The sequence below is a fragment of the Ostrea edulis genome, chromosome 6 (assembly GCF_947568905.1).
Source record: "Ostrea edulis chromosome 6, xbOstEdul1.1, whole genome shotgun sequence".
Taxonomy (NCBI): Eukaryota; Metazoa; Mollusca; class Bivalvia; order Ostreida; family Ostreidae; genus Ostrea; species Ostrea edulis.
Window position 1 is genome coordinate 66,725,821 of NC_079169.1, and position 26,306 is coordinate 66,752,126.

At 35.3% G+C, this 26,306-nt stretch overlaps 1 protein-coding gene and 1 long non-coding RNA gene across 3 annotated transcripts; one reads left to right on the plus strand and one right to left on the minus strand.

Annotated features, from left to right (window-relative positions):
* Nucleotides 1-982: 982 nt before the first annotated feature.
* On the minus strand, nucleotides 983-26,283 carry LOC125646512 (tetratricopeptide repeat protein 21B-like). Of its 2 annotated transcripts, XM_056140517.1 has the most exons (38): nucleotides 26,159-26,283; nucleotides 25,388-25,517; nucleotides 25,149-25,259; nucleotides 23,420-23,484; nucleotides 22,819-22,917; nucleotides 22,272-22,354; nucleotides 21,587-21,784; nucleotides 21,077-21,161; nucleotides 20,843-20,941; nucleotides 20,488-20,680; nucleotides 18,596-18,693; nucleotides 18,323-18,430; nucleotides 18,141-18,233; nucleotides 17,051-17,180; nucleotides 16,497-16,654; nucleotides 16,213-16,333; nucleotides 15,684-15,790; nucleotides 14,846-15,084; nucleotides 14,662-14,734; nucleotides 14,155-14,265; nucleotides 12,566-12,621; nucleotides 10,900-10,985; nucleotides 10,432-10,558; nucleotides 9,781-9,846; nucleotides 9,582-9,684; nucleotides 9,105-9,215; nucleotides 8,904-8,985; nucleotides 8,479-8,629; nucleotides 7,778-7,933; nucleotides 7,083-7,149; nucleotides 4,659-4,784; nucleotides 3,795-3,827; nucleotides 2,731-2,844; nucleotides 2,341-2,394; nucleotides 1,989-2,045; nucleotides 1,770-1,890; nucleotides 1,357-1,424; nucleotides 983-1,247 (listed from the first exon to the last, which is right to left on the minus strand). In XM_056140517.1, the coding sequence occupies exons 1-38, from the start codon at nucleotides 26,183-26,185 to the stop codon at nucleotides 1,170-1,172; spliced, it is 3,984 nt and encodes a 1,327-aa protein (XP_055996492.1). In that variant the 5' UTR covers nucleotides 26,186-26,283; the 3' UTR covers nucleotides 983-1,169. The 2 variants fall into 2 exon arrangements, with proteins under 2 accessions (XP_055996492.1, XP_048728803.1); XM_048872846.2 differs by lacking the exon at nucleotides 3,795-3,827.
* On the plus strand, nucleotides 8,659-9,543 carry LOC130046907 (uncharacterized). Its single transcript, XR_008795971.1, has 2 exons — nucleotides 8,659-8,801; nucleotides 8,845-9,543. It is a non-coding gene; the product is annotated as an uncharacterized LOC130046907 (long non-coding RNA).
* Nucleotides 26,284-26,306: the final 23 nt, after the last annotated feature.

A 26,306-nucleotide genomic window follows, 5' to 3' on the forward strand; every position in this document is an offset into this window, starting at 1 on the left:
ACTTTCCATATATATTTATAACCTTAATATCTTGAACCCTTGAGTATCTCAAAGTTTCTTCCCTGTCCCATTGAGTTTGAGATAAAGAGGTGTGACTGTACTATCAACATAGATACACATACAATGGGATACCTTGTTCAGTGCAACACGAGTTACTTCCCCCTGAATACAAGGGGCGCACAACATGATGGGGTCCTCAAGTGATTGCGTCATTATAAGGAATAGATAGAAAATTTACTATTTCTGATTGTAATTAAGTGCCAGTTATGGACTTTCTGTAGAAATTATGTGCAATTACTGACAAATGATATGACTGTACAAAATTCTTAGTCATTTATCATATTTATGTATCCCGTATGTGATTTTTCATTGTCCATGGTGTCTCAGTTTCGATCAGAATATTAATGTTTGTGCAAATCAACTTAACCACAATACACACACAAAAAATCATCAAGCACATAGCACTAAAATGAAAACTTGTAATGAATCAAGAGGGAAGGGGGCTGCCCTATTTTTTTCCAACAATGTACTTTTTCTATTATCATTACAAGCTAAGTTGTTATTTTAGCAAGCAAAGTTTGATTGATAGGTTGCCCCCTTTTTTATATGGTAGCATTAAATAAATTTAAGGAATTAACTAAATGAATTTCAGGACTAACCTCTTGCCCCCCCCCCCCCCCCCCCCCCCCCCCTTCAAAATTTAGGATTTGGAGCTTTTGGGTTTTGTTATATTTGTCTGTTTGTTTTTCAGACAGTAATTGTGAAGTCAATTCAGTCTAATTAGAATTAGTACGCCCCCTACTTCTGGTGTAAGGGCAGTAACTGCAAAACTGAAGGCCATTATCCATTCACTCTTATGCACAAGTCATTAATTTATGATTTACTTCATACCCCACATGAAATCAGTATGCCTCTATTCTTATCACAGTATACATTCAATAAACATTCACGCAACACTGTTAATAAAATAAGAACCAAGATATTAGTATAAATACATAATTTATTTCCACTTTAAAAAATTCACAATATCTAAGTTTCTTGCACTGTTCTTTCCCCTGGACGGAATGCTTGTCGAGATTTCTATAATTATCACAGTATTGTCAGTCACAGAACACTATGTGTACTCAGTATATTGCCTGACGTCGTCTCGTCGATTGCTTCACAATGTGTCACACTCGTAGAGAGGCTCTGGCTTTGTCAAGAATTTCTTTCCTAATTTTGGGGTAATTTGGATGATTACCTAAAACCTGAAACATTCAGTGTACAACTGTTATACAATGTAAAATATTCATGGAAATAAAAACACAAATCTGAAGCATACAATTCTAAGATTCATGGTGTGAAATTTGTACTTACATGATGACAAATATCAATTGCATCAACGAATCTCTTCGCCTTCAGGTAATTGAAAGCTAACTTGAAACCTGAAACATAAAACAATCTGCTTTATTCTAAATCACAAACTTCATTTAGTAATGTGTACATAAATATTTCAATACCAAATTTCATCGACACAACTATCTTCTCTAAGCTTTATAGATAAATACTGTGTACACCATGGTTTCAACAACTTTTGTGGGCATCAGTTGTCATGAATTTCTTGAAAAATACAGATCTGTTAAAACATAATTTCAAGGAAAGGAAATGTTGTTCCTTTAGAAATAAACACTAAATATTTAGCTAAACACTCGATATTTTTATCTGGTCTGATGTGATGAAACCACGGTATTTATTTCACAAAGTAATGAATAGAACACCTAATACATTACCTATTACTGGGTTGTTTTTATTGCCATATTTCCAGGCCATTTCATAACTAGAAGCAGCATCTTTGTAAGACTGTTCCTTCTCAAAAATATATCCCAAATATTCGTGAGCTTTGCAACAGGACTGTGGGGAAAAAAGATTACAATTTAAAAGTGAAAATATGAAAATTGAATTAAAGCCACTGGTATTTACTTTTAAGAATTAAAATTTTGAAAGCTAACCTTGTTGTGTTGTAAGCATCTCTTCAACAGTTCTGTAGCCATGTCATACTTTCCTGTCTACAAGAAAACACAGACTGTTAAATCATGTCAATGCACGGTTACAAGCTTTCCTGTAATATCATCATTGGATTTATAGCCATCACACCACATATTTTGTCAGAAACAAAATTTTCTCTAAATTGATTTATTGTGCTAAAAGAAATGACTAAAACCTAAAATTAGCCAAGAATGATTTAATTTTTTGTTGTTGAAAGGATGCAGCTAATGATGCAGCTAATGAAATCTGCAATCATTGGTTCATAAACATCAAGCACAAGTTGAAGTTTTCCTACACAAAGCCATTGATTAGTACCTGGATGTAGATGTCTGCCAACAAAAGCCAACCTTTTTCAAGATCTTCAGCATCCTATAAAATATGAAAATACTTTTAATTTCAATAAATTCCTACCAGGAAATTCAACACAGTAAAATTTGGTTTCAATGAGGTAGTGAAACATCTGCAAAAAATCCAGGTTATTTAAAGACATTTCTACAATTTTTTCCTTTGGGAATCATAATTTATGACACATCATTTAGCTTCACAAACTGTATGAAATTTTTAAATGTTTTTTTCAATCTCATCAAAATTAGGCCCTTTAATCCACCCCTTTTTGATGCCTGTGTTAGAAATCCAAGTGGGAAGATGAAAGGATCTCTATGTGTACACATGTAATTTTGTTTTTTCCCTCCATGATTTTCTGACCTGCATGGTCCAGTTATTTTTAGCAATCCTTTTTAACTGGTTCCTGGCCCTTGGTGTCTGCTTCAGCACCATATAAGCTGCTGCAATCCCGTACAGTGCACCAACATGTTCTCGCTGTGTGAACAAAAATAATAAATGTTACTTTCCAGTACGGGTAGTTATTCTGTGAATACGAAATTCTGTAATCAAGGAACATAGCACATAGTGATAACGCACACTAACTAGGTCAAAATCAACTATTCTCGAATATATCTGGGTTTTTTCTATTGCATTTCTTCGCAGCATCACAGAAATACAAGTAAAATCTTTTTCAAGGCTAATGCTATGAATTTATTCCTGAATATAGCTGGGGGGTTTTCTATTGCATTTCTTCGCAGCATTACAGAAATACAAGTAAAATCTTTTTCAAGGCTTATGCTATAAATTTGCATCATTAACAACACTCAACTTCCATGTCTACAGCACACAGTAATGTGTTTGATTTGCAGATTTTAGAGAAAGGAGTTCGTATGTGTTTTACTGCACTGAAGAAATCATTTATTTACTGTATTTTCACAAATACACTTTAATTTATATTTGTTTTGAACCTGTTTCCTTCTACGTGTGTGCGTAAAAATGGACATTGTAAGTACATATACTTTCTTCTAAACAACAAAAATAATAATTTGCAACTATCAACAACAATGAATAACAATGTGAATAACCTTTAACATTGATAACAGACTGAGGCCATTATCTGTGAACCATTCACATTCAATGACACCGGTACCATTAGTTTGTAAGTTTACAGAAGTGTTTTACTTATCTATTAAAAACTACTAGGTATCAAAGAATTTGGTCTGAATAATTAAGTTTGTAATGACTAAAACATAAATAACTAAAACTAGTGGAACAGTGACGTATCTGTGCACGCTACGATTCAAAGTGGATGTGCTGCTGGTCCGTTATTTGTGAGCTCTATAAATAGATCTGTGAGCTCTATGAAAAAAGAAGGTAACTATATTTGTCTACCCCTGACACCAAGAAATCAATTTGTTTTCCCTGTAACCAGTCACAACACCTACCGCTGAACCAGAAGCAGGATTCTCCAAGTTGGGCTACATAAAACAATAATGCATGATGGCAAGTTTCTAAATCAAATCTACATTCACATTCTGATCTTATATTTACATTCTAATCTTATCTGCTACAAGACCTGGTAAATGCCCCAAATCTGACAGATATTGTAATTCATTGCTTCAGACCTCATAGATAATTGAAATTCCCCCATTAAGATTAAAATAAAGGACATGTACTTTGTTACACACTTGAAGTGACATGACCAGCCACACGTAAAGTCAGGTTCATGATTCAGTTAGTAGTAAAGCTGTATATAATGTATGCTTCCGCTTATATCAAAAGTCCATATGATGCATAGTATATGCAAAAAAAAATAAAATATCAGTTTTGAATATACTGTACATTGCTAGATATTCATTTTCAAAACAGTGTGCAGACTCAACCTCATAAAATGGGTGACAATATAATACAATTGTTAAGAATTTGCAACAAGCGGCTTGGAATACATGTAAGTACAGAACAGCACTGAATGATTACTAAATGAGGCTTCACATGATTTCTTGATTACTGGTACTACATTAGATTATGTTACATGGTCATTATACTGTATCATGTGTTGATTTTCAAAGTTATGAAGATAAACAGGAAATGAAAGTTATCAGTCATGTCACTTTAAGTCAACAATCTGTGATCTAAATTGATTTCAGATTCTTACTTAAAGAAAGACTTATACATAAAGACAAAGTCCATTTTTATATAAATTCAACTGATATACATTGTACAAATATATTCTACCACTCATTACAGATGCATACGAAACAAATCACATGTTTATTTCCTACACACAAACACTGAAACTAATGCCCTACCTCATTAGCACTGATTTCCATGAGATTATTCAGGGCTTTTTCCACATTCTGCTTTTGTTTTGAAGCAACCAGTGACATGTTCTCCAACATCGTGGGTCTCAAGTCCCCAGGCTTAGCTTTCACTTCCTGCAATCAAACCAAACCTAAATTAGCATTGAAAAATAACGGTGTATTGTAGTGGTAGGTAAAAGCAATGATGTTTTTTATCATATGATCAAATAATTCTGAGATTTCTGATTGGCTTAAATCCAACAAGCCTTTGAGATGAATATATCATTTGATTTTTTTTCAACATTGGACAAAAATTAAATTGGGAATTTCCTAAATGATACGACTGATTAATATTTTTAGGTTGTTTGATAAAAACCCATTTCTCGACAACTGTTGACTAGGTTTTGCACACATAGCTGTGGAAACTGGACTACTTCAGCATGAACTGGAGCAACAATTGTTGCATTATAATAACATCGAGCCCAATCTCATGGTGACTGCTCAGGTATCATCTGGTAAGTTTCTTTTACAAAATGGATGACTAGGTAGGGTTTTGTAGGCCCTGCCAGTCAGTTTTGATGGTTTAAATTATTCAATCACATAATAAAACAATTATTGACATTTCCTCAGTCAATATTGTACTTCAACAGTAGCTGAAGTATAATACTAACCGCATATATGTCAATAATTATATAGCATTGGTAGATAAATGTAATAATGTGTTGTAGTGGTCGATTTATGTTATAATGTGTTGTAGTGGTCGATTTATGTAATAATGTGTTGTAGTGGTCGATTTATGTAATAATGTGTTGTAGTGGTAGATTTATGTAATAATGTGTTGTAGTGGTAGATAAATGTAATAATGTGTTGTAGTGGTAGATTTATGTAATAATGTGTTGTAGTGGTAGATTTATGTAATAATGTGTTGTAGTGGTAGATTTATGTAATAATGTGTTGTAGTGGTAGATTTATGTAATAATGTGTTGTAGTGGTAGATTTATGTAATAATGTGTTGTAGTGGTAGATAAATGTAACAAGAGGTACTGTGAGCAATGCTCACCAAGAATACCCCCCGCTTACCCCAATCTCCCAAAGGGTGTTGGTAATAGGTATAAACTACCTCTTTTCTGAGTGTAAAAAACAAATGGCATGACAAACCGAACCATATTGCTACTTCGATGTCCAGTGCATGTGACCTTTGACCTTTTGACCCCAAAATCGATAGGGAACATCTTCATCCCATGGGTAGTCCATATGTATGATATGGTGACTGTAGGTGGAAAGGATAACGCTTTAGAGCCCGGAAACCATATTGCTACTTCGATGTCCAGTGTGCTTGACCTTTGACCCCAAAATCGATAGGGAACATCTTCATCCCATGGGTAGTCCATATGTATGATATGGTGACGGTAGGTGGAAAGGATAATGCTTAAGAGCCCGGAAACCATTGCGTCTACAGACGGACGGACGGACGGACAGACAGACGGACAACCCGATTCCAGTATACCCCCCCCACAACTTGTTGCGGGGGGTATAATAATGTGTTGTAGAGGTAGATTTATGTAATAATGTGTTGTAGTGGTAGATTTATGTTGTAATGTGTTGTAGTGGTAGATAAATGTAATAATGTGTTGTAGTGGTAGATTTATGTAATAATGTGTTGTAGTGGTAGATAAATGTAATAATGTGTTGTATTGGTAGATAACTGTAATAATGTGTTGTAGTGGTAGATTTATGTAATAATGTGTTGTAGTGGTAGATTTATGTTATAATGTGTTGTAGTGGTAGATAAATGTAATAATGTGTTGTAGTGGTAGATTTATGTTATAATGTGTTGTAGTGGTAGATTTTTGTAATAATGTGTTGTAGTGGTAGATTTATGTAATAATGTGTTGTAGAGGTAGATTTATGTAATAATGTGTTGTAGATGTAGATTTATGTAATAATGTGTTGTAATGGTAGATAAATGTAATAATGTGTTGTAGATGTAGATTTATGTAATAATGTGTTGTAGAGGTAGATTTATGTAATAATGTGTTGTAGTGGTAGATTTATGTAATAATGTGTTGTAGTGGTAGATAAATGTTATAATGTGTTGTAGTGGTAGATAAATGTTATAATGTGTTGTAGAGGTAGATTTATGTAATAATGTGTTGTAGTGGTAGATTTATGTTATAATGTGTTGTAGAGGTAGATTTATGTAATAATGTGTTGTAGTGGTAGATAAATGTAATAATGTGTTGTAGTGGTAGATTTATGTTATAATGTGTTGTAGTGGTAGCTTTATGTTATAATGTGTTGTAGTGGTAGCTTTATGTAATAATGTGTTGTAGTGGTAGATAAATGTAATAATGTGTTGTAGAGGTAGATTTATGCAATTCAAGATTCCCCATTTACGTGTATGAAACTGATATGATCCTTTTCATTACGTACTTTGAGTAATTTTTCAGCCGTTCTGACAGCCACTTGTTCACTCTCCATTTTGTCTCTATCCACAGCTCTGGTTAAAAGAAATATTATTTTCATACAACTTGTGCTTGTCCAAATCTCTGAATACAAGTTCGTATTCATAGAATTAATTCAAGCCTTCTTCAACATATAACAGTAAAATCATAAGTTGAGATAAAATGAAAAACAAAATTTTCTATCAAGATTTCCAAAAGTTACTGAAAGCTATACATACATATTATAAGATTTCGTGGAGGTTAAATTTCATGGACTTTGTGTGTATCCCCATCTCGTGAATTGCAAACAACAATGAAATAACAATTTATAAGATGTTTCAATCTCCAGAATTCATACCGGCATCCTAACAATTACATCTGAACAAAATTTTGGAAATCCATGAAAATTTAACCGATTCCATACCATTCAATTTATCCCTTCATCAAAAATTACATTAAGGTGAAATGCGTTTAGCCTACAAGTACAGAGTTTTTGAAATCTGATTCTTGCATGCTGGACATTTCTATCAGTCCTAGAAATGAATTTTTCTGTTGCTCCAAAAGGAACTTTTGACAGACAAAACTTTACAATTGGCAATTTCCAAAAAATAAAATAAAAAATAAAATAAAATTCTGCCTGTAAGTTTGTTAATAAATTTTTGATTATAACGACTATATATCTACCCTGTTCCTTCGTCCTCGAACACTTCCCCGCCCAGCGTGTCGTTGTCGGGGTTCAGACAGATCTCTATCATGTTGTAAATAGACAGGTTTCCCCAGTCATTGTCTTTACGGGCTTTGTTGAATAACTTCAGAGCTGCAGTAGGGTTACCAGTGTACCTGAAAATAGAAAGCATAATACTCACATCACAACAGAAAGCTTACTCCTGACTTCACAACAGAAAGCATACTCCTCACCACACAACAAACATTTTAACATTCATGCTTTCATACTGAGAGAGAATGCTTAGAACATGCATTGGTATCCTCCATTTTGTTAATTATCCAACATTACATTAAATATTCTTAGCCCTTCCTGGAAGGTCAGGAGCCCCATTTTACAAGAGGTCCATGGGCCACATTGCTCACATGGTGAGCTAAAACAGTCTTACAACTAATATCAATATTCTTAATTGGTCAATCATGTTTCCATGTATGTCTAAAATTTGTAAAAATACAGTGTATGTGAATACTTCCATAGACTTTGCATTTCAAAAAAAAGTGCAGCACAAGGTAAATTGCACAAAAGTATTTTTGGTTCTAATTCTTATTAAGTTTTGTAAAATGGGCCCCTGATCTTTAGACATAACATCCACAGAAGAACATCTAAAGTGTCTCATCTCTGAAATAAGCATTTGTCTTTCACTTTCCCAGTTCATCCCTACCATTCATGAAGTCCTTTACAGTAGTTAAATCCGGCCTCCAGGGATGCCCTGCCTGAGGCGTTTTCTGCGGCTTCTAGGAATTTTGGCACCTCCTCGAGCTTTCCTGATCTCCTCATCAGGTCCACAATCCCAGCCAAGGCCTCATAGTTATCTGTCAACAAACACACCAGTGACAAAGTACTGTAGACTGTTGAAATTTTCTGGTTGTAGAGCTGCTTTTTTTAAAATTTAAACTCCCATGAAAAGTACTATTTTACACCTCTGCTGTTACAGACTGATAGGTTCGTTTAAAACTACCTGGTTTAAGTGTTACAGACTGATAGGTTCGTTTAAAACTAACCTGGTTTAAGTGTTAAAGACTGATAGGTTCGTTTAAAACTACCTGGTTTAAGTGTTACAGACTGATAGGTTCGTTTAAAACTAACCTGGTTTAAGTGTCAACAGCTGTTGGAAATGGTGGACTGCTGAGTCATATTCATTCTTTCTGAACATAAGGTCGGCCAACATCTACAAAGAGAAAATACCGTGTAGTCAATTTTCGAGTCACTTGATTTAATTTTCTCATATTTACCGGGTAGTGTTTTTTCTTTTTTTTATGCTTGGTTTCTCTGTTACCAGGTACTTACGATTGTAGCAGCATCATTTTCTTTTTCGTTTTTCAGAAGAGACATCAATTGATGTTGGCACGAGTCCAAGTCTTCTGTCATCAGATATAATCCCGCCAAATCCAACATAACCTAGGACATTAAATCAAATCATGCTGAATATCATAGAATTTAAATGAAATCATACTGATTATCACCGAAAGGAATTTCAGCTTGATTTTCATGTAAAAGCTGCCTTATTGTGAAAATAATATTCTCCTAATACATGTAATTAATATATTAATGCACAAATTGAATCTTCATGAAATTTTTATCTCAGACACCGAAAATTCCAAGAAGGGTAACATTTTACAGAAATAGGTCTTCACAAAATATAAGTGAATTACAGCATATGCTGAAATCTGCTGTATCAGAAATAACACAGTATATCAATACACAGGACCACCATAATGTTCTGCACAACAGTAAACTATTAAACTACTTTATAAGACCTATTACCTTGCTATCATTTTCATTATAAACCAAGGCCTCCTTGTAGAACTTGATGGCTTTCTCATAGTCCCTCTGTCCCTTTACTTGTTCCGACATTGTCACACAGATGCTGTTAGAAAAGAAACATGTAAATCGACTGGTTTTACATGGATTTCTGTATGGATTTGTAGTTAATCTTGTACAGTTAAATCTGATCAATACATACTCTGATGCCAGCTGTTTTTGTTGGCTCACTACGTCGGGTTGCTCTATCTGCACTCTCTTCAAAACCCTGCCAAAATTAACATACTTGTACGTTTGAGATCATGTTTTATTTATAGAAGCATATACATGTAATTTCCATTTTACCAATGTTAAAAAGGTATCTGTTTAAACCAATACACAGACATTCATTTAGAAATTAATTAGCCCACCTTATCTGTGTTGTCTAGACAAACTATTAAGCCTACCTTGTCTGTATTATCTAGACACCACTTAGTCTACCTTGTCTGTATTATCTAGACACCACTTAGTCTACCTTGTCTGTATTATCTAGACACCACTTAGCCTACCTTGTCTGTATTATCTAGACACCACTTAGCCTACCTTGTCTGTATTATCTAGACACCACTTAGCCTACCTTGTCTGTATTATCTAGACACCACTTAGTCTACCTTGTCTGTATTATCTAGACACCACTTAGTCTACCTTGTCTGTATTATCTAGACACCACTTAGTCTACCTTATCTGTATTATCTAGACACCACTTAGTCTACCTTGTCTGTATTATCTAGACACCACTTAGCCTACCTTGTCTGTATTATCTAGACACCACTTATCCAACAGTACCTGCCTGTGATATATAGACCTAGCTTACCTGGCCTGCATGTCCCTAGCTTTGGTCAGCGCTGTCATGGCATCCTCCATTCTGTCCACTTTCTGGTAAACTTTGGCCAGTAGGACCATCAGCTTGGTCTGCTCCATCATGGTATCCAGATCAGAGGCTGAGAGGAATCGTTTTATACATGCTTCAATTCTTACTGATCAACTTTACATGAAACAATTCCAACCTTTAATCAAACTTTGTTCATAGATATATCTTTTGTAGAAATTGTATTCAGTGGGTACAATCACATATCTGGTAAACTATATTAAGTGGAAATCAATAGTTTTTCTCCTTTGAATTCAATTCATAATAGTGTGAGTATAGAGTTACCTTAATCAATTTTTTAAAATCTGAATTTGATCCAGAATATCAGTACATATAATTAGTTACTTAGTACTATGTATACTCCTAAAAACATCCTCCCTATTAGTCTGGTCCACAGCAAAACAGAAGACTCACCTGCATCTGTATCTAGGGACTGTTTCAAGACCTTTTCTGCCTTGTCATATTGTCGTAGCTTTAACAGCAACTCCGCAAGATCATGCCTGTAAATTTCAATAACGTACATCACGTTAAAATCATTACATTATTGACCACATTTTTCTGACAATTTCTCTATAAAAAAAACTCTCTACAGTAATAATTTGAGTATTGCTCCATGTTTAAATTTTGAATTTTCTGCTTTCATATAAAATGACTTTAAAACATAGTTGTTTTTTCCTGAGAAGTGTTTGACAGAGAGAGAAATAGCACAGAAACTGTGTGTCTATTAAGAATGGATTCTTCTTACCGTGCTAGTATTCAGAAGCCTGAGTAATTCACACAGTATCGAGAAAATAATATGTGTGTTATGATGATATTAAACAGCACATGGTGCAACATACCCTTGTTTTGAAAATGTTTTCTTTCTCTCAAATTGATTTACTTCAGTCAAAATCTACTACTTTCGTATCTTCAATAAAGACAATAAAGTGCTAATTTACTATGCCAGTGTAACTAAAATTTTGTGTTAAATAGAGAGCAAGAGATTATTGTAGCTCCATGATGGTGATACCTGTTTAGAAAATAAATTATAAATTGTGATATATATAATCTGAAATCTGACAAGAATCCATTCTTAAATATTTGAAACCTCAAAACTTATTTTACAACTTGCAGAAAGTGGAAGGGTTAGTGAAAATACACAAAATGAAATGATGAAAAATTGTAAATCACAAAAATTTGAATCTGTCAATTTTTATTTTTTCTAATAAAATACAAACATCAACTTTGTACCTCAATTGAAACTGACAAAGCTATCTTAAGTTTAGCAACACTATAGCAATTTTATCATGAATTAGACAAGAGCATTTAGTTCATAATTTGTACAGTAAAAACAATCAGTTAAAATTTAATTCTACTTGTGAATATTTGAATTATTACACAACCTTTGTAGATGAAGATAAGGTATTTTATGAGTTTGAAATGTGACTAAGGGATGAATCCAGTCCACCCATTGAACACACAATATTGACTAAGCTGTCGTAACTCAGTGTATACATGTGCCCTTTATTTCTAAGTTTTACCTTACAAAGCTTTCAAAATGGAAAGAAATTCAGAGAACATACACCATTAATGTCATCGTAAGTTTCTATACAAACGAATTTCTTGTGACAGACATAAAATTAATTATAAACACTACACTGATGTGATCATAAGCACACAGAAATTATGACACAGACATAACAGAATTAGTTCTTAAGCAGATATCTATATTCATGTCAGAAAAGCATGGGAATCCTCACAGTACAGATTATATCAGGCACACTCGTGGTACCAAATAAAGTAATTTCAAGTATAAAGAATATTATAATACTATCTAACATTTTTTTCAAAAGTGCACTTCAAGAATCATTTATGCCCAGACTTTAAATTTATTTGTATAAATTGTTTTCAATCAAACATTTTATCACAATCATCTCTATAATCCTAGGGAAAACCCACATTACAAAATAAACTAGCAGTAAGATACATGCATTAAGATTTCAACTATTACATGTACATGTATATTACATTCTTTAAAGGTTGTAAAATTGTCCAATATGAGATAAAAATTGACAAATTTGTCTAACCAATAAGGACATACCTCAGGAAACCTTGAGTCGTACCATTTCGCAGAGCTGCCTCATAGTAGTTTATCGCCTTTAAATAAACAAACACGTACATCAAAATAGCGTCAAAATAAACAAACACTGTATATCAAAATAGTGTCAAAATAAACAAACACTGTATATCAAAATAGTGTCAAAATAAACAAACACTATATCAAAATAGTGTCAAAATAAACAAACACTGTATATCAAAATAGTGTCAAAATAAACAAACACTGTACATGAAAATAGTGTCAAAATAAACAAACACTGTATATCAAAATAGTGTCAAAATAAACAAACACTGTATATCAAAATAGTGTCAAAATAAACAAACACTGTATATCAAAATAGTGTCAAAATAAACAAACACTGTATATCAAAATAGTGTCAAAATTTACACCTCTGATGATGCATTTCACATCAGAAAAAGTGCACCGCCACGGCACATGATACGCCCGTCACATATTGTTAACAGTATAGATTGTACCCATTAAAACATTTTTTTTTTATATCACCTTAATTAAATGTCACAGTGACCTTAAAGTAGGATGCGACACACCTTCTACCTAAGATGCATTAGTTGACCAATTTTGGTGATTCTAGGTCTAATAGTTTTCAAGTTATGAGCCGGACAAGTTTTTGCCATATATGGCCATATCTTCTTAATGAAAAGTCACAGTGACCTGGTTTTAATGTGCGACACACCTTCTACCCAAGATGTATCTACAGACAAAGTTTGATGATTCTAGGCCTTGTAGTATTTAAGTTACGGGTCGGACACGAAAAAGCTAACAGACGGACGGACATGAACGCCATACCATAATACGTCCCGTCTTAAGACGGGCGTATAAAAACTAGATATAGGCCTAGTTGTGATGGCAAGAGATCCCAAAAGGGCCCCGTTTTAAGGCATTATATGCTAAGTTCAAGGGCCATAACTCTTTCAATAATAAGTCTAAAAAGCCAATGAAATAAGATCATGTATAAATTTTCAATTCAATAGCTAAAGATATTGCCAAATATTTACACTTTCAATGTTTTTGCTTTTGATATCTCTACAAATTGTAATGATAGTCATTTCATCATTAACGCACTGCAGTTACAAACACTGTATGTATTTTAAATACAGATAAATACAGTACTTCTATTCTACCAGTGGGGAATTCTGACAGTAATGACAGCAGAATGTAGATATAAGAAATAAACTTTATTTTTGAAATCTACTTGAGGGTATGAACTGAAACAGTTCACACTGGCACACTTTTCGTGAAGCGCTAACAAACTTCATGAAGTATGCTGGTATAAAGCACTGCAGTTTATACTCTCATGTATTTACAAAATAATGAAATTTATTACTTAAAGAAAGTCCATAAAAGTGTCAATGGTAGATGCATGCACACAGGTTGATCACTATGGGATTCCCACCTACTGGAGGGGGGGGGGGGGGGGGGGGGGGGGGGGGGGGGGGGGGCTAATAAACCAAGCCTTAAGTATACACTTGTGTACCCAGACAATGACACATAAAATGAAGATAAACATTGTACAGGGAACATATAGAAATTCTGAGCTGACGATGAGTTACCTTTCCATAGTTGTGAGTCTTGACCAGAGCTTGACCTATCTTGCTGGCCAGTTGAGTCTCTTTTGGGTTGCTCTTCATTGCTTTCTCATAAACTTCAATGGCTTTGTCAGGCTGAAATCACATCAAATTCATTTACTAAAGAGTTGCAATGCACTGAGAAAGGACATGAATTAACAAATCTAAGAGTAATCAGACTGATTGGTGTATCAACATGTAATGAAAATACAGTACAACTTGCATATCTGTGGTTGTATTAGCCAGTTTTATTGTACAGTAAAACATGCTTAACATGATGTCCTAAGGATTCGTTATCAACGTAATTTGTTATATCCAATAAGTTCATAATAAGTTTAAAAACTACTGGGAATGAAAATCACATTACTATTTATAAGCGTGTTTGCTATAACCATGTTTTACTGAACACATGACTATTTATAAGCATGCTTGCTATAACCATGTTTTACTGTATATCGAAAAGTTTTGCTAAAATGAAACTACAAAACAAACCTCTTGGATGCTCATGTAGGCATCACCCAGTAACAACGCAGTTTCAATGTTCGGCTGCTTGTCATAGAGTTCCCTGAAATACAAAATAAAATCATTGTTTCTTGTTCTGACAAACTTGAGAGTCGTAGTGTTATTTAATGGGTGCATAAAACCAAGTTTTACGCACTATCTAAAAATTTATTACCTGTAGCAACCGGTATAGAGCCTCTTGTCCTTCTTCTGATGGAGGTAGATGTCGGCCAGTTTTTCTCTGGATTTGACGTAGTAAGTTTGGTCTGGGGTGATATTTCTGAGCATAGTGATGGCCATTTCTACATCTCCCCGCGCAATGGACAGATCAGCATTAGCTATGGATATTCTTACTTCTTCTGCAGTTCCACTGAAATCATTAATGGCGTCCTGCATCACTTTAGCTGCCTCATGCTGCAAGTAGAAAGATGAGAATTTTGTCCTGTAAAAAGGATTCTTCATCAAGATTTATATTAAAAGATATGTACTCAAGTTTCACTGACTTTTTGGATTGGAAATATTTCATAACTGTTTTCATATCTAAAACTTCAATTTTAGGCATAGTATGCCACTCACTTCTAGCATAGTATGTCAGTCACTTAAAGAAAAGACCATGCACATGAATTGGTATTTCCTCTTCATGTTGTGAATGAAGAGGGTAAACCATGTACTACTCACGTCTCCCCGAGTACAGTGTGGGCCTCGGTCAGCTCTAGGAACACACACACCCTGTCCTACTACTCACGTTTCCCTGAGCGCAGTGTGGACCTCGGTCAGCTCTAGGAACACAGACACTGTGGTACTACTCACGTCTCCCCGAGCGCAGTGTGGGCCTCGGCCAGCTCTAGGAACATAGACACCCTGTCCTAATATTCACCGTCTCCCCGAGCGCAGTGTGGGCCTCGGCCAGCTCTAGGAACATAGACACCCTGTCCTAATACTCACCGTCTCCCCGAGCGCAGTGTGGACCTCGGCCAGCTCTAGGAACATAGACACCCTGTCCTAATACTCACCGTCTCCCCGAGTGCAGTGTGGGCCTCGGCCAGCTCTAGGAACACAGACACCCTGTCGTTTGTACCGATGTCTGGCATCTTTCCTTTCTTTGACATTGGTCCTTTTCCTTCAGTATCAAATAAAGATTGAAATAAATCTATAAAACTTTCACATTGCATTTTACTAACAAAGTCAGATTATTTGAAGTAAATTTCAATAGTAGAAAATTTTGAACACATACTATTTTATCAATGCATAGAAATGATATTTTGTTCTGTTTTAAAATCACTCCATGCCATTTTGCCTATTTAGAGCTACATGTACATATCTATTATCACCTAATATTCACCCAAAGAGGATGAAGACAACAAGATGAAAATCAGTTAGAGGCAGATAAACCTAGAATAAAATATTACACAAATTTGTTCATGCATTGTACTTTCACAGGCACAGATTTTAGTTTTCATTTTTATACAGAACTCGAAAATCTCTCTGAATTACTCGTCTAAAAATTCAGTGTCAAGTCAGGACAGTAGCCTTTGAACTTACCAGCTGCTTTGACCCCTGGGAGTGCCATTGCCATCTGTAGAGTTTTAACAGCTTCTGCAGAGTCTCCAGATTTTTTCAGAATCCGAGCCTTGATCAGATGATACAAAGGGTGGTCCCTCACCTGTCAATCATATAACTGGCATTAATCTAACATCCTGACTTGTTTGACTCCACCTTCATTGAACTAATGTACAGTTCATAATATCTTCTGGAAATTGATCTGTCACAAAAACAATTCCACAGAACTGTTCAAATTGTGCAGAGTAATGAAAATTTAAATGTACCTCAAAGTTGTAGCTGAGTCCGACCTCCAAAGATTGGTTGGCCAGTTTAAAGTTGTTCTGATAAAGATGAATCTGAGCCATCAGGATGTGGGCGTCAGAGTATGTGTTCTCCATCTCCAGACAGTGATTCAGGGTCCCCTGCGCAGAGTCAATGTCGCCTACACAATACAAACATCAACATAATTACATATATATCAGAGTATGTGTTCTCCATTTCACGGCCCCTGCACAGAGTCAATGTCGCCTACACAAGTATTACAAATACCAACATATTTACAGGTACACAGGAATTTCCATAATATTATTAATCATCTGTTGTTAGGAAACATTAAACAGTGTTTATTCATTTCATTCCTAGAATATAAATAGGACTTGGAATATCTTAAGAAATAGCTGCCCCCCCCCCCCCCCCCCCCCCATAATTGCTCTGAGGCAATAAAAAATGAAATTTCTTTTAAGTAAAACCAGATATTACATTTTACATTATATCACAAGACAACAGTATAACAGCCAAAAAAGTCTGTAGTTTCCTTTATTGATGCTGAAATCTGTACCTTGTAGGAATCTGACTTTGGCCATCAGATACAGGGCCTCCAGCAGCCCTGGCACAGTCCGGGTCAAGGCCTCCAGTACCTGACAGCAACGTTTCAGGAGTGGATCCGGGGGTTGTCCCTGCTTTATAGGCTGTCAAAAGCAATATTGTAGATGTATTTATTTTTGTTGGGGAATTTTTCTCTCGTTTTTTTCATTATTTTTTTTTTTTGGGTAGTGAACACAATTTTGTGTGAATTAATTTTCGTTGTTTGTGATCACATAAAGATTGCATGTTATACATACGAAGTATGAACAATGTTGTTTATCCACAGCTCTTTAACAGTTAAATAACGGTATGATACCCACGCCATTTCTTGACCATTTGTTCAATGAAGCGTGCCGTCGTCAACATCTATTTACAAACAAATCCTTACTAAGTGATCTGTGTAAGCTTGGGTCATTAGATTGTTGTCATTAGATTGTTGAAACTGTTCATATTGTATTCCATTCATCAATAAAATTTGTAAAGAAATCCAACATACGGGTGAATACAAGGCTCGTGCCCTCGCTCTGTTCGAGGTTCATAGGGCACATCAGGACAAGAATGGGTCTACCAATGTCTTAAAAATGGCATTAAATGTGACACACAGTTGGGTTTCATCTAAGCGGCATATAATAGATACACTGTCTGCATGAGCGGTTAGCTGAAATCCGAAGATCTACCTGCACTTTGTGGTGTTAATATTTATATAGTTATAACTTTTTTATTAGCACCAGTGTGTTTCTGTAATGAGTTAAAAACGCAGGTACATGTACATCTACTCGTAAGGAATATGTACAATGCTGATGATCATGTTAATGGCGAAATATATCATCTCTAAATAGACGACAAATAACAGAGACCGATATTTCTGACATTAAAATAAACACTTCCTGAAATAAAGAATTCATGTTGGATTTAATTTCGTTGTTTTTTCCAAGACATGAAAATAACGAAATTTAATCCAACACGAAATTAAACACATCTGCAGTATCACCATTAGCAAAAGATCCAATGTAGAAAAGGAGTACTAGCATTTTTCATCTTATGATGTATCTTCGAATACGTACTTGTGTAGGAGCAAATACCAAGAAATCCTTTATCATCTGCAGGAGAAAGTCCGGATTGAGGAGGAGGAAATATTGAGGTCCAAGAGGATTTCCCTATAAAAGTAGAAAAATATGTACACTACCATCAAGATTAAAGACAAGATTATTCTGTACTGAGTTTCCTTCTGATTATGTGAATTTACCTTCAAGGAGGAGAAGTGAATCTCTACAGCTTCATTCAGGAGTTTGTAAGCTTTCTCTGGACCTTCACCTCGCTTTATACACAATGCTGCACTTAAGTAGGCCAGTTCCTGTAAAGGGATATGAATATCTTTCTCTTACGGAAAAAAATGTACAGCTTTCAGAAGACTCAATCAAAGATAAAATGTAAAGCTTCCAGAAGACTCAATTAAAGATAAAATGTAAAGCTTCCAGAAGACTCAATCAAAGATAACTCCCTTTTCGAGCACACTTACAGATGTTCTTCCTATACTTTGTTGTACTTCTTGTAGGAAATCTAACTGCTGTGCAGCGTCATCCAACTGGTTTTCAATCAACTGACAGCGAATGATACCTGTTCGGAACAGATATCAATAAATTAATCAACTGGCAGCAAATGATACCGGTTCGTAACATATATCAATAAATTAATCACCTATAAAACAGTTCATTCTCAAAAGGATCACACACATTTACACAGAATTTGCACAAATGTGTCAACTGCATTTCTAAACTATCAAAGTTTTAAAAAATAATTCTAGTGGGAGGGTTGGGGGCTAGACCCTGTGGCCTATCAGACTAATAAATTTATGACAGGACTATAAATGGATCTTTTCACTATTCCCCAAGTCTGGCATGTGTTGAATCCTGCCCACTGTATAAAAACGGACATACAAATTTAGGAGAGCATTCTCAAATTGCACTAACTTATATCTATGCCAAGAGGTAGGGTAGTCATTGTTGACAGATTCAATATCAACATATCACACATTATCACCAAGTCTGGGTGTTTTAAGTTTTACATTACATAGTCCATATTATGAGTTGAAATATCTTCTTTTTTTTTCTTTTTAGATACTACTGTTAATACATATCTTTTATTTCAAGAAGAAAAATTAACTTACACAGTATAGTAATGGGTGGCAACAAGTTCTGAATTTTCTCTGTCAAAATGCTTTGATATATCATATGTATGTTTAAATCTGTACACCGCCATACAATGCCATCTTTTCAATGTAGATTATGTCTACATGCAACATTGATGTGATAAGATGCATGTCTTAGCAATAAAGAGATTATAATTAATTAAAGCGATCTATCAACAAGTCTGTCTCAATATTGAGAAACTTGAACACTCGTTTTTCACCTGTCTCCAGAACATCATACTAACCCATGAGTGACCGAACACTGAACAACACACTAACCCGTGAGTAACCAGACACTGGTGTCATTGAAAACACACAACCCGTGAGTGACCAGACACTGGTATCATTGAACAACACACTAACCCATGAGTGACCAGACACTGGTGTCATTGAACAACATACTAACCCATGAGTGACCAGACACTGGTATCATTGAACAACATACTAACCCGTGAGTGACTGGACACTGGTGTCATTGAACAACACACTAACCCATGAGTGACCAGACACTGGTGTCATTGAACAACATACTAACCCGTGAGTGACTGGACATTGGTGTCATTGAACAACATACTAACCCGTGAGTGACCAGACACTGGTGTCATTGAACAACACACTAACCCGTGAGTGACCAGACACTGGTGTCATTGAACAACACACTAACCCAGGAGTAACCAGACACTGGTGTCATTGAACAACATACTAACCCGTGAGTGACCAGACACTGGTGTCATTGAACAACATACTAACCCATGAGTGACCAGACACTGGTATCATTGAACAACATACTAACCCGTGAGTGACTGGACACTGGTGTCATTGAACAACACACTAACCCATGAGTGACCAGACACTGGTGTCATTGAACAACATACTAACCCGTGAGTGACTGGACATTGGTGTCATTGAACAACATACTAACCCGTGAGTGACCAGACACTGGTGTCATTGAACAACACACTAACCCGTGAGTGACCAGACACTGGTGTCATTGAACAACACACTAACCCAGGAGTAACCAGACACTGGTGTCATTGAACAACACACTAACCCAGGAGTAACCAGACACTGGTGTCATTGAACAACATACTAACCCGTGAGTGACCAGACACTGGTGTCATTGAACAACATACTAACCCATGAGTGACCAGACACTGGTGTCATTGAACAACACACTAACCCGTGAGTGACTGGACACTGGTATCATTGAACAACACACTAACCCGTGAGTGACTGGACACTGGTGTCATTGATTTTCATGGCGTTTCTGTAACACTTCATGGCATCTTTGACCTTGCCCTGAAGCAGGAGTTGGAAACCCAGCTCATTAATATATTCGGTGTTCTCAGAGTCCTGCTGCACTGAGCGCTCCACCAGGGTATACGTCTGTTGTAGAACCAGAGCATTCCTCCCACACTGTAAATATAAACAGTAAATATAGACACAAAGTGGCAACAACAATTCTATGTCCGTCCCTTTTTTGCATACACGCTTCTACAGAGAGGCCTTTAAATTTGGCTATTGGTCAGGACAAAATAGATGTACTGAAGTTCGGAGAAAACCATCACAATAACTCACCATTCTACAAAAGATTTGTGCCATGTGGTAGTAAAGAAAGGAACTTCTAGGTTCAAATCTGTCCAAGGCTGATATAAGATCCCCTATCTTGTTGGAGGCCTGAAATGATAATCATAGTTTTAGAAGTACTAGTGAGATCACAGGTTACATATAAACAGCTCACCCTGAGATGACTGTCATCTGATGGTGAGATAACGTGGTGATGGGATTTTTCAGTCCCTGTCCTATACTCACTTCTGAGTAGTTACCGTCCCTGGACAGGAGATAGATGACCTGATACTTCAGAGCTTCTGTACAGTGTAGATCAGAATCCAAAGCTCTGAAGAAAATCAAACAAACGAAATCAAAGCTTATAATCACATATATAATCTGAAGTTATTTTCAAATACTCACTGCAGTTATAAAGATTAATGAGTTTTAGCTAACACTAATAATGAAAATACAGCACCAAATTAATTTTGTATGATTTCTGTCATCCTCAGGAATTTTGTATGTAGGACACCTCCCCCTCCCCCTTTTCGACCTACACAAAAAGGCCATAGCAACAGCCTGGGGACTTTAAGTATCTATTGTAAAAGATGTTATACTTTTCTCCCACGATATTGCCAAAACTTCAAAATACAGGCAATTCTAAGCCCCCCCCCCCCCCCCCCTTCCCTGAAATATTGTAATTGTAATCACCACTTAAATTACAAATACCTATTCAAATCATGAAAAAACAGATGTCAAATAATGTTCACCTACCTCTGTGCTGTTTCAATGGCCTGGTCCCAGTCCTGGAGATTCAGTTGTAGTTTCATTTTCTCAATAAGAGCTGGCATAAACCCAGAGTAGGTCACAATCAGCTGATTGATCAATTCTAGAGCACCAGTAAAATTGTGTCGCATCTCCAGGTATTTTGCTTTTCCCAGCAAGGCATTTATATCACGGGAACCTTCCATTCTGTCATAAAGTATCAGCGTTTACAATAGAAGGTTAATGAAAGGTTATAGCAAGAGTAAACAGTCTATATGTAAGCAGGGGCACTACAAAATACCCCCTGTTCGACAAACAATTTGCTGACAGCTGCCATTTTTCCAATATGGAACAGCTAATGATTCATTTCTTTGTTTATCCATGGAAGACTGGTATATTTGTATCATACTAATGTAAAATCTATGTAGTTATTAATACAGGCCCACCATTACATGGTAACAATGTCCGTGTACATGCAAAATGTTATGTATTTACATACAAAATGTGTGTTTTGGGACGGCAGCTATATTCTTGGACATATTTTTACCAATATTTATATGAATTTAAAAAAATATCAACAAGTGACCCCCTCTCTGATACAGACATGCTACTGGAGAAGATGGTATAAAATACATTAATAGTATGTCAGTGAATAAACGCACTGAGGGAGAGGGTAAAAATTACATGTGCTCACCCAATGGCGTCATCAAAGAATTTAATGGCTTTCTTTGTCTCTCTGCCACTCAGCAATTCAATCCATCCTTTTGCAACAAGTCCCTGAACAAGAACACTTCTAAGTTTAAGGAATTATATCTTTTACAATACAACATGGATATTTACTTTTACTGTGGCATCTAAATGGGATGAAAAATTCCATTTACCATTAGGATGTTTGGTTTTTTTCTTTGGAAGCAAAGCAATATTGGATGCAAATTGTACAACAAGAGAAGAGATCAAGTATTGAACATTAAAACATGACAAAAACACTAGGTTTTTTTTCTTCCTGTGCGTAGGTATTTTGCACTATTCCTTAACTGAAAAAAAAAAACAACCCAAAAAAACCCCAAAAAACCAACCAAATCTATAAGAATAAAACCTGTAAGAATTATTTCAGTTTACTTTCCCTACAAACCACAACATCTACTAAGAAAACCAGTTTTACAATGGCTTACAAAATATCTTATTAGTGATGTGAAGTAATTTTTCATGTAGTTAATTTACTACACTCCCTCTCCCATTACCTCTTTGGTTATGCCCATTTTAAGCATTCTGTCAATGTATTCTCTGGCTTTGTCTGGTTTGTTATTCAACAACAGAAACATTGCACCGTAGTATAAACCCTGTAATGAAAAAATTATTTATGAGTACAAGCAGTTTTAGATAAAAAGACCTTTTACAGATAAATTCAAAGAAAAACTTGTTATATAAATAGTTTTAAATCATTGCAAAAATTAGGGTCAAATGACACTGTTCTTGATTGATAAGAGTCTTTACATGAAGACCAAAACTGCTAGAGAAGTTTGAGTACCGAAATAATTTACAAACAGTGTAATGTAAGTGGGAAAGTTTTCCCCAAATAAATGTTAACAAATGTGGGTTCGAGAACCTACATATTGTTAAATAAAAAAGAAAAAGAAATCAACTACGTCAAAGGAAAGAAAAGCACAAAATTATAATCATTTTAGCATTTACTGTTGGCAGATATAATATTTCATAACTATTGCTATCTTCAACATTAACTACCCATACACTCTGTACTCATGCAAGGGTTAAATGAAATACTAAAAATATCTTCATTGCAGAAAAGCTCAAAAATTGTGTATAATGTATTTTTTGGTATACCATTTCTCCACTTTGTTTTCTTTCCTCCTTCAGTTTGGCATCCAGCTCGGTAACTGCTTCCCTGTCTATGAAATAAAATAATCACGAAATATAAGCACAACTAAAATCTTGACATGGCAACTCTCCCAGTTTTACCAGCAGTCTCACAGCTTATAATCTCTCCCAACTACTTGTACACACAAACATGACTGAATCTTCACTTGTGTTAAATTATGATAAGAAACTTGTTATTACAATTACAGCACTCCTCACAGAAACCATGTTTATCATATTTAAGCTTTGACCATTTTCAGACTGTCATGGAAAGAAATATCTCATTACAGGCCCCTTTGTTTTTGGTTTGAAAATTTGTTTTGTGGATCTCAGGGTAAACTTTGGAAAATATTAAAGAAATCTCATAGAGAGCAGCACACATCATTCAAAATCTAATGTCTCTGCCAGACTTAAAATCTCAATGATCAGTGATAGATATTTTCACTGCACAGGCAATTGCATCGCTTGGGGTCGAATTTACTATACAAAAAGTAAAGGTATAGAACTCTAAATATAGGGTACCCAAGTTAGCCGATGTAAAAACAATAAATTAATTGATATGAAATTCTACTTTGTATTTTAATTTATTCATACATAATCAATCTACATTACTACCAAAGTTCATCCCGAAATTCCGTATACTTCCCAAGATATGCAGAAATGAACTCGGAAAAATGCCTATTATTTTTTGGTTGACTTTTAGCTGAGCCCTGACACTATACGACTACACAGAGTGTTTGAGCATTGCAACAAGCTATCAAATAGAATGTGCAGCATAAAATATCATTTCTAAAATGAATTTCTTACCCCAATTCATTAAATGAAGTCCGTAATAGCTCCAAGTGACTGAAATTTTTTAAACCGTGTGTTCTTTCACAATCCCAACCATTAACGGTAGTTACGACTAATTACCCAAAAAAGATGGAAGGACCCATAACAATTTAGAGACTCAAATACTAATATTTCTCAATATTGATTCATTATAGTACATAAATTATGCTAATAACAAGTCTTTACGAATATAAAAATGTCTTATTATGTCTATTTTTATCTAAATCACATTATCACAGGTGTTTGACGATTGATAATAATGATGTCAATGTGGGTAGTTAGTGGCACCGATGAAAATGCCTGATATTAAAATGAAAGTACAGACGGTTTTATAATTTTCAGTCACTTGGAGCTATTACGGACTTCATTTAATGAATTGGGGTAAGAAATTCATTTTAGAAATGATATTTTATGCTGCACATTCTATTTGATAGCTTGTTGCAATGCTCAAACACTCTGTGTAGTCGTATAGTGTCAGGGCTCAGCTAAAAGTCAACCAAAAAATAATAGGCATTTTTCCGAGTTCATTTCTGCATATCTTGGGAAGTATACGGAATTTCGGGATGAACTTTGGTGGTAATGTAGATTGATTATGTATGAATAAATTAAAATACAAAGTAGAATTTCATATCAATTAATTTATTGTTTTTACATCGGCTAACTTGGGTACCCTATATTTAGAGTTCTATACCTTTACTCTTTATATAGTAAATTCGACCCCAAGCGATGCAATTGCCTGTGTTTCACTGTATAATTTTCTTTGAAATGATAATGACTCTTTACTAATAATGAACATTATGATGTTAATTATCAAACATTCCAAAAAAAAATATATTTAGCACATAAATAAAGCATCTGAACTCACCAACAGATTGACTGTGTTTGTGTGCATACATCAGAGCCATTGTTGAGCAAATATTAACATCCCTCTTGTCTTTAAGTACATCCAGCTCTCTGATCCCTTCTTGAACACGACCTATACAGTACAATCATATCCAGCAATCAATTTCATACTGGCTAATTGAGAATCCGATCACCATTTATTTTTTAAAGATACAGCTGTGATATTCAAACATTGTGAAATAGCTGATAACAGACACAAACCTTGCAAGATGATAGCATATGCCTTAAAGAACTTGAGGACTGGGTCATTACTATATTTCTGTAGTGCTTCAATGGCAGCATTTTCCATGTGACAGTAATAGCTCTCCCTACAGTAGTAGGAAATTTTTCCCTGGAGAAGAACATAACATCTTAAGTTTAAACATCAAGGAGGCAGATTTGTCAGTGATTTTAGGGGAAATTGCTGATATGTTTTAACAGGTTGGGAACACTTCTCCTATAGCAAGATCTCGCTAAAATGCGATTATCCCTCTTTAGCGAGAGAGTAAACATTACCATAAACAGATGTTTTGGTGGTTTTATTGACAATAATGGCAAATTCCGTGCAATGCTGAGTAAGTGCGACACACACTCAACATGAAGCGAATTGTCTCTATAAAATTGAGAATACAGTCAAGAAATTTCATATCAACGTCGCTGCGTAGTAGGGAAGGCTGAAATCCAGTGTACATCGTGAGTATTTTTGTTTTGATTTAGCATCAGACATTTCAGCACTTTTTCTTCTTTTCACGTGAAACACGAAGAGATGTACTCCACGGGTGTTTTTCTCGGTTATACGGGATATATTTACTTTCGTTAGAGAGGAATAATCGCGTTTTAACGGGATTATCTCGCTATAGGGGAAGTGTTTCCAGCCTGTCCACAGTAAAGTATCCGAGGAAACTCGGAATTACCATCCCTTCTTAATACAAGCCTGAATCTGTCTGACTCAATAATTTCATGAAGCATACAAGTAATGCCACTTATACATACTATAATCGAGGGGTCTGTGTCCACCATTCTGGCAGGAAACAATAATTTCCCACAATCTATCAGACTATTGCCACAAAACTTCTGTTGCTGTTTGGAATTTCTGTCTGCGCATGACGCTAATAAAGTTTATCTTCCGGTAGGTCAAGTC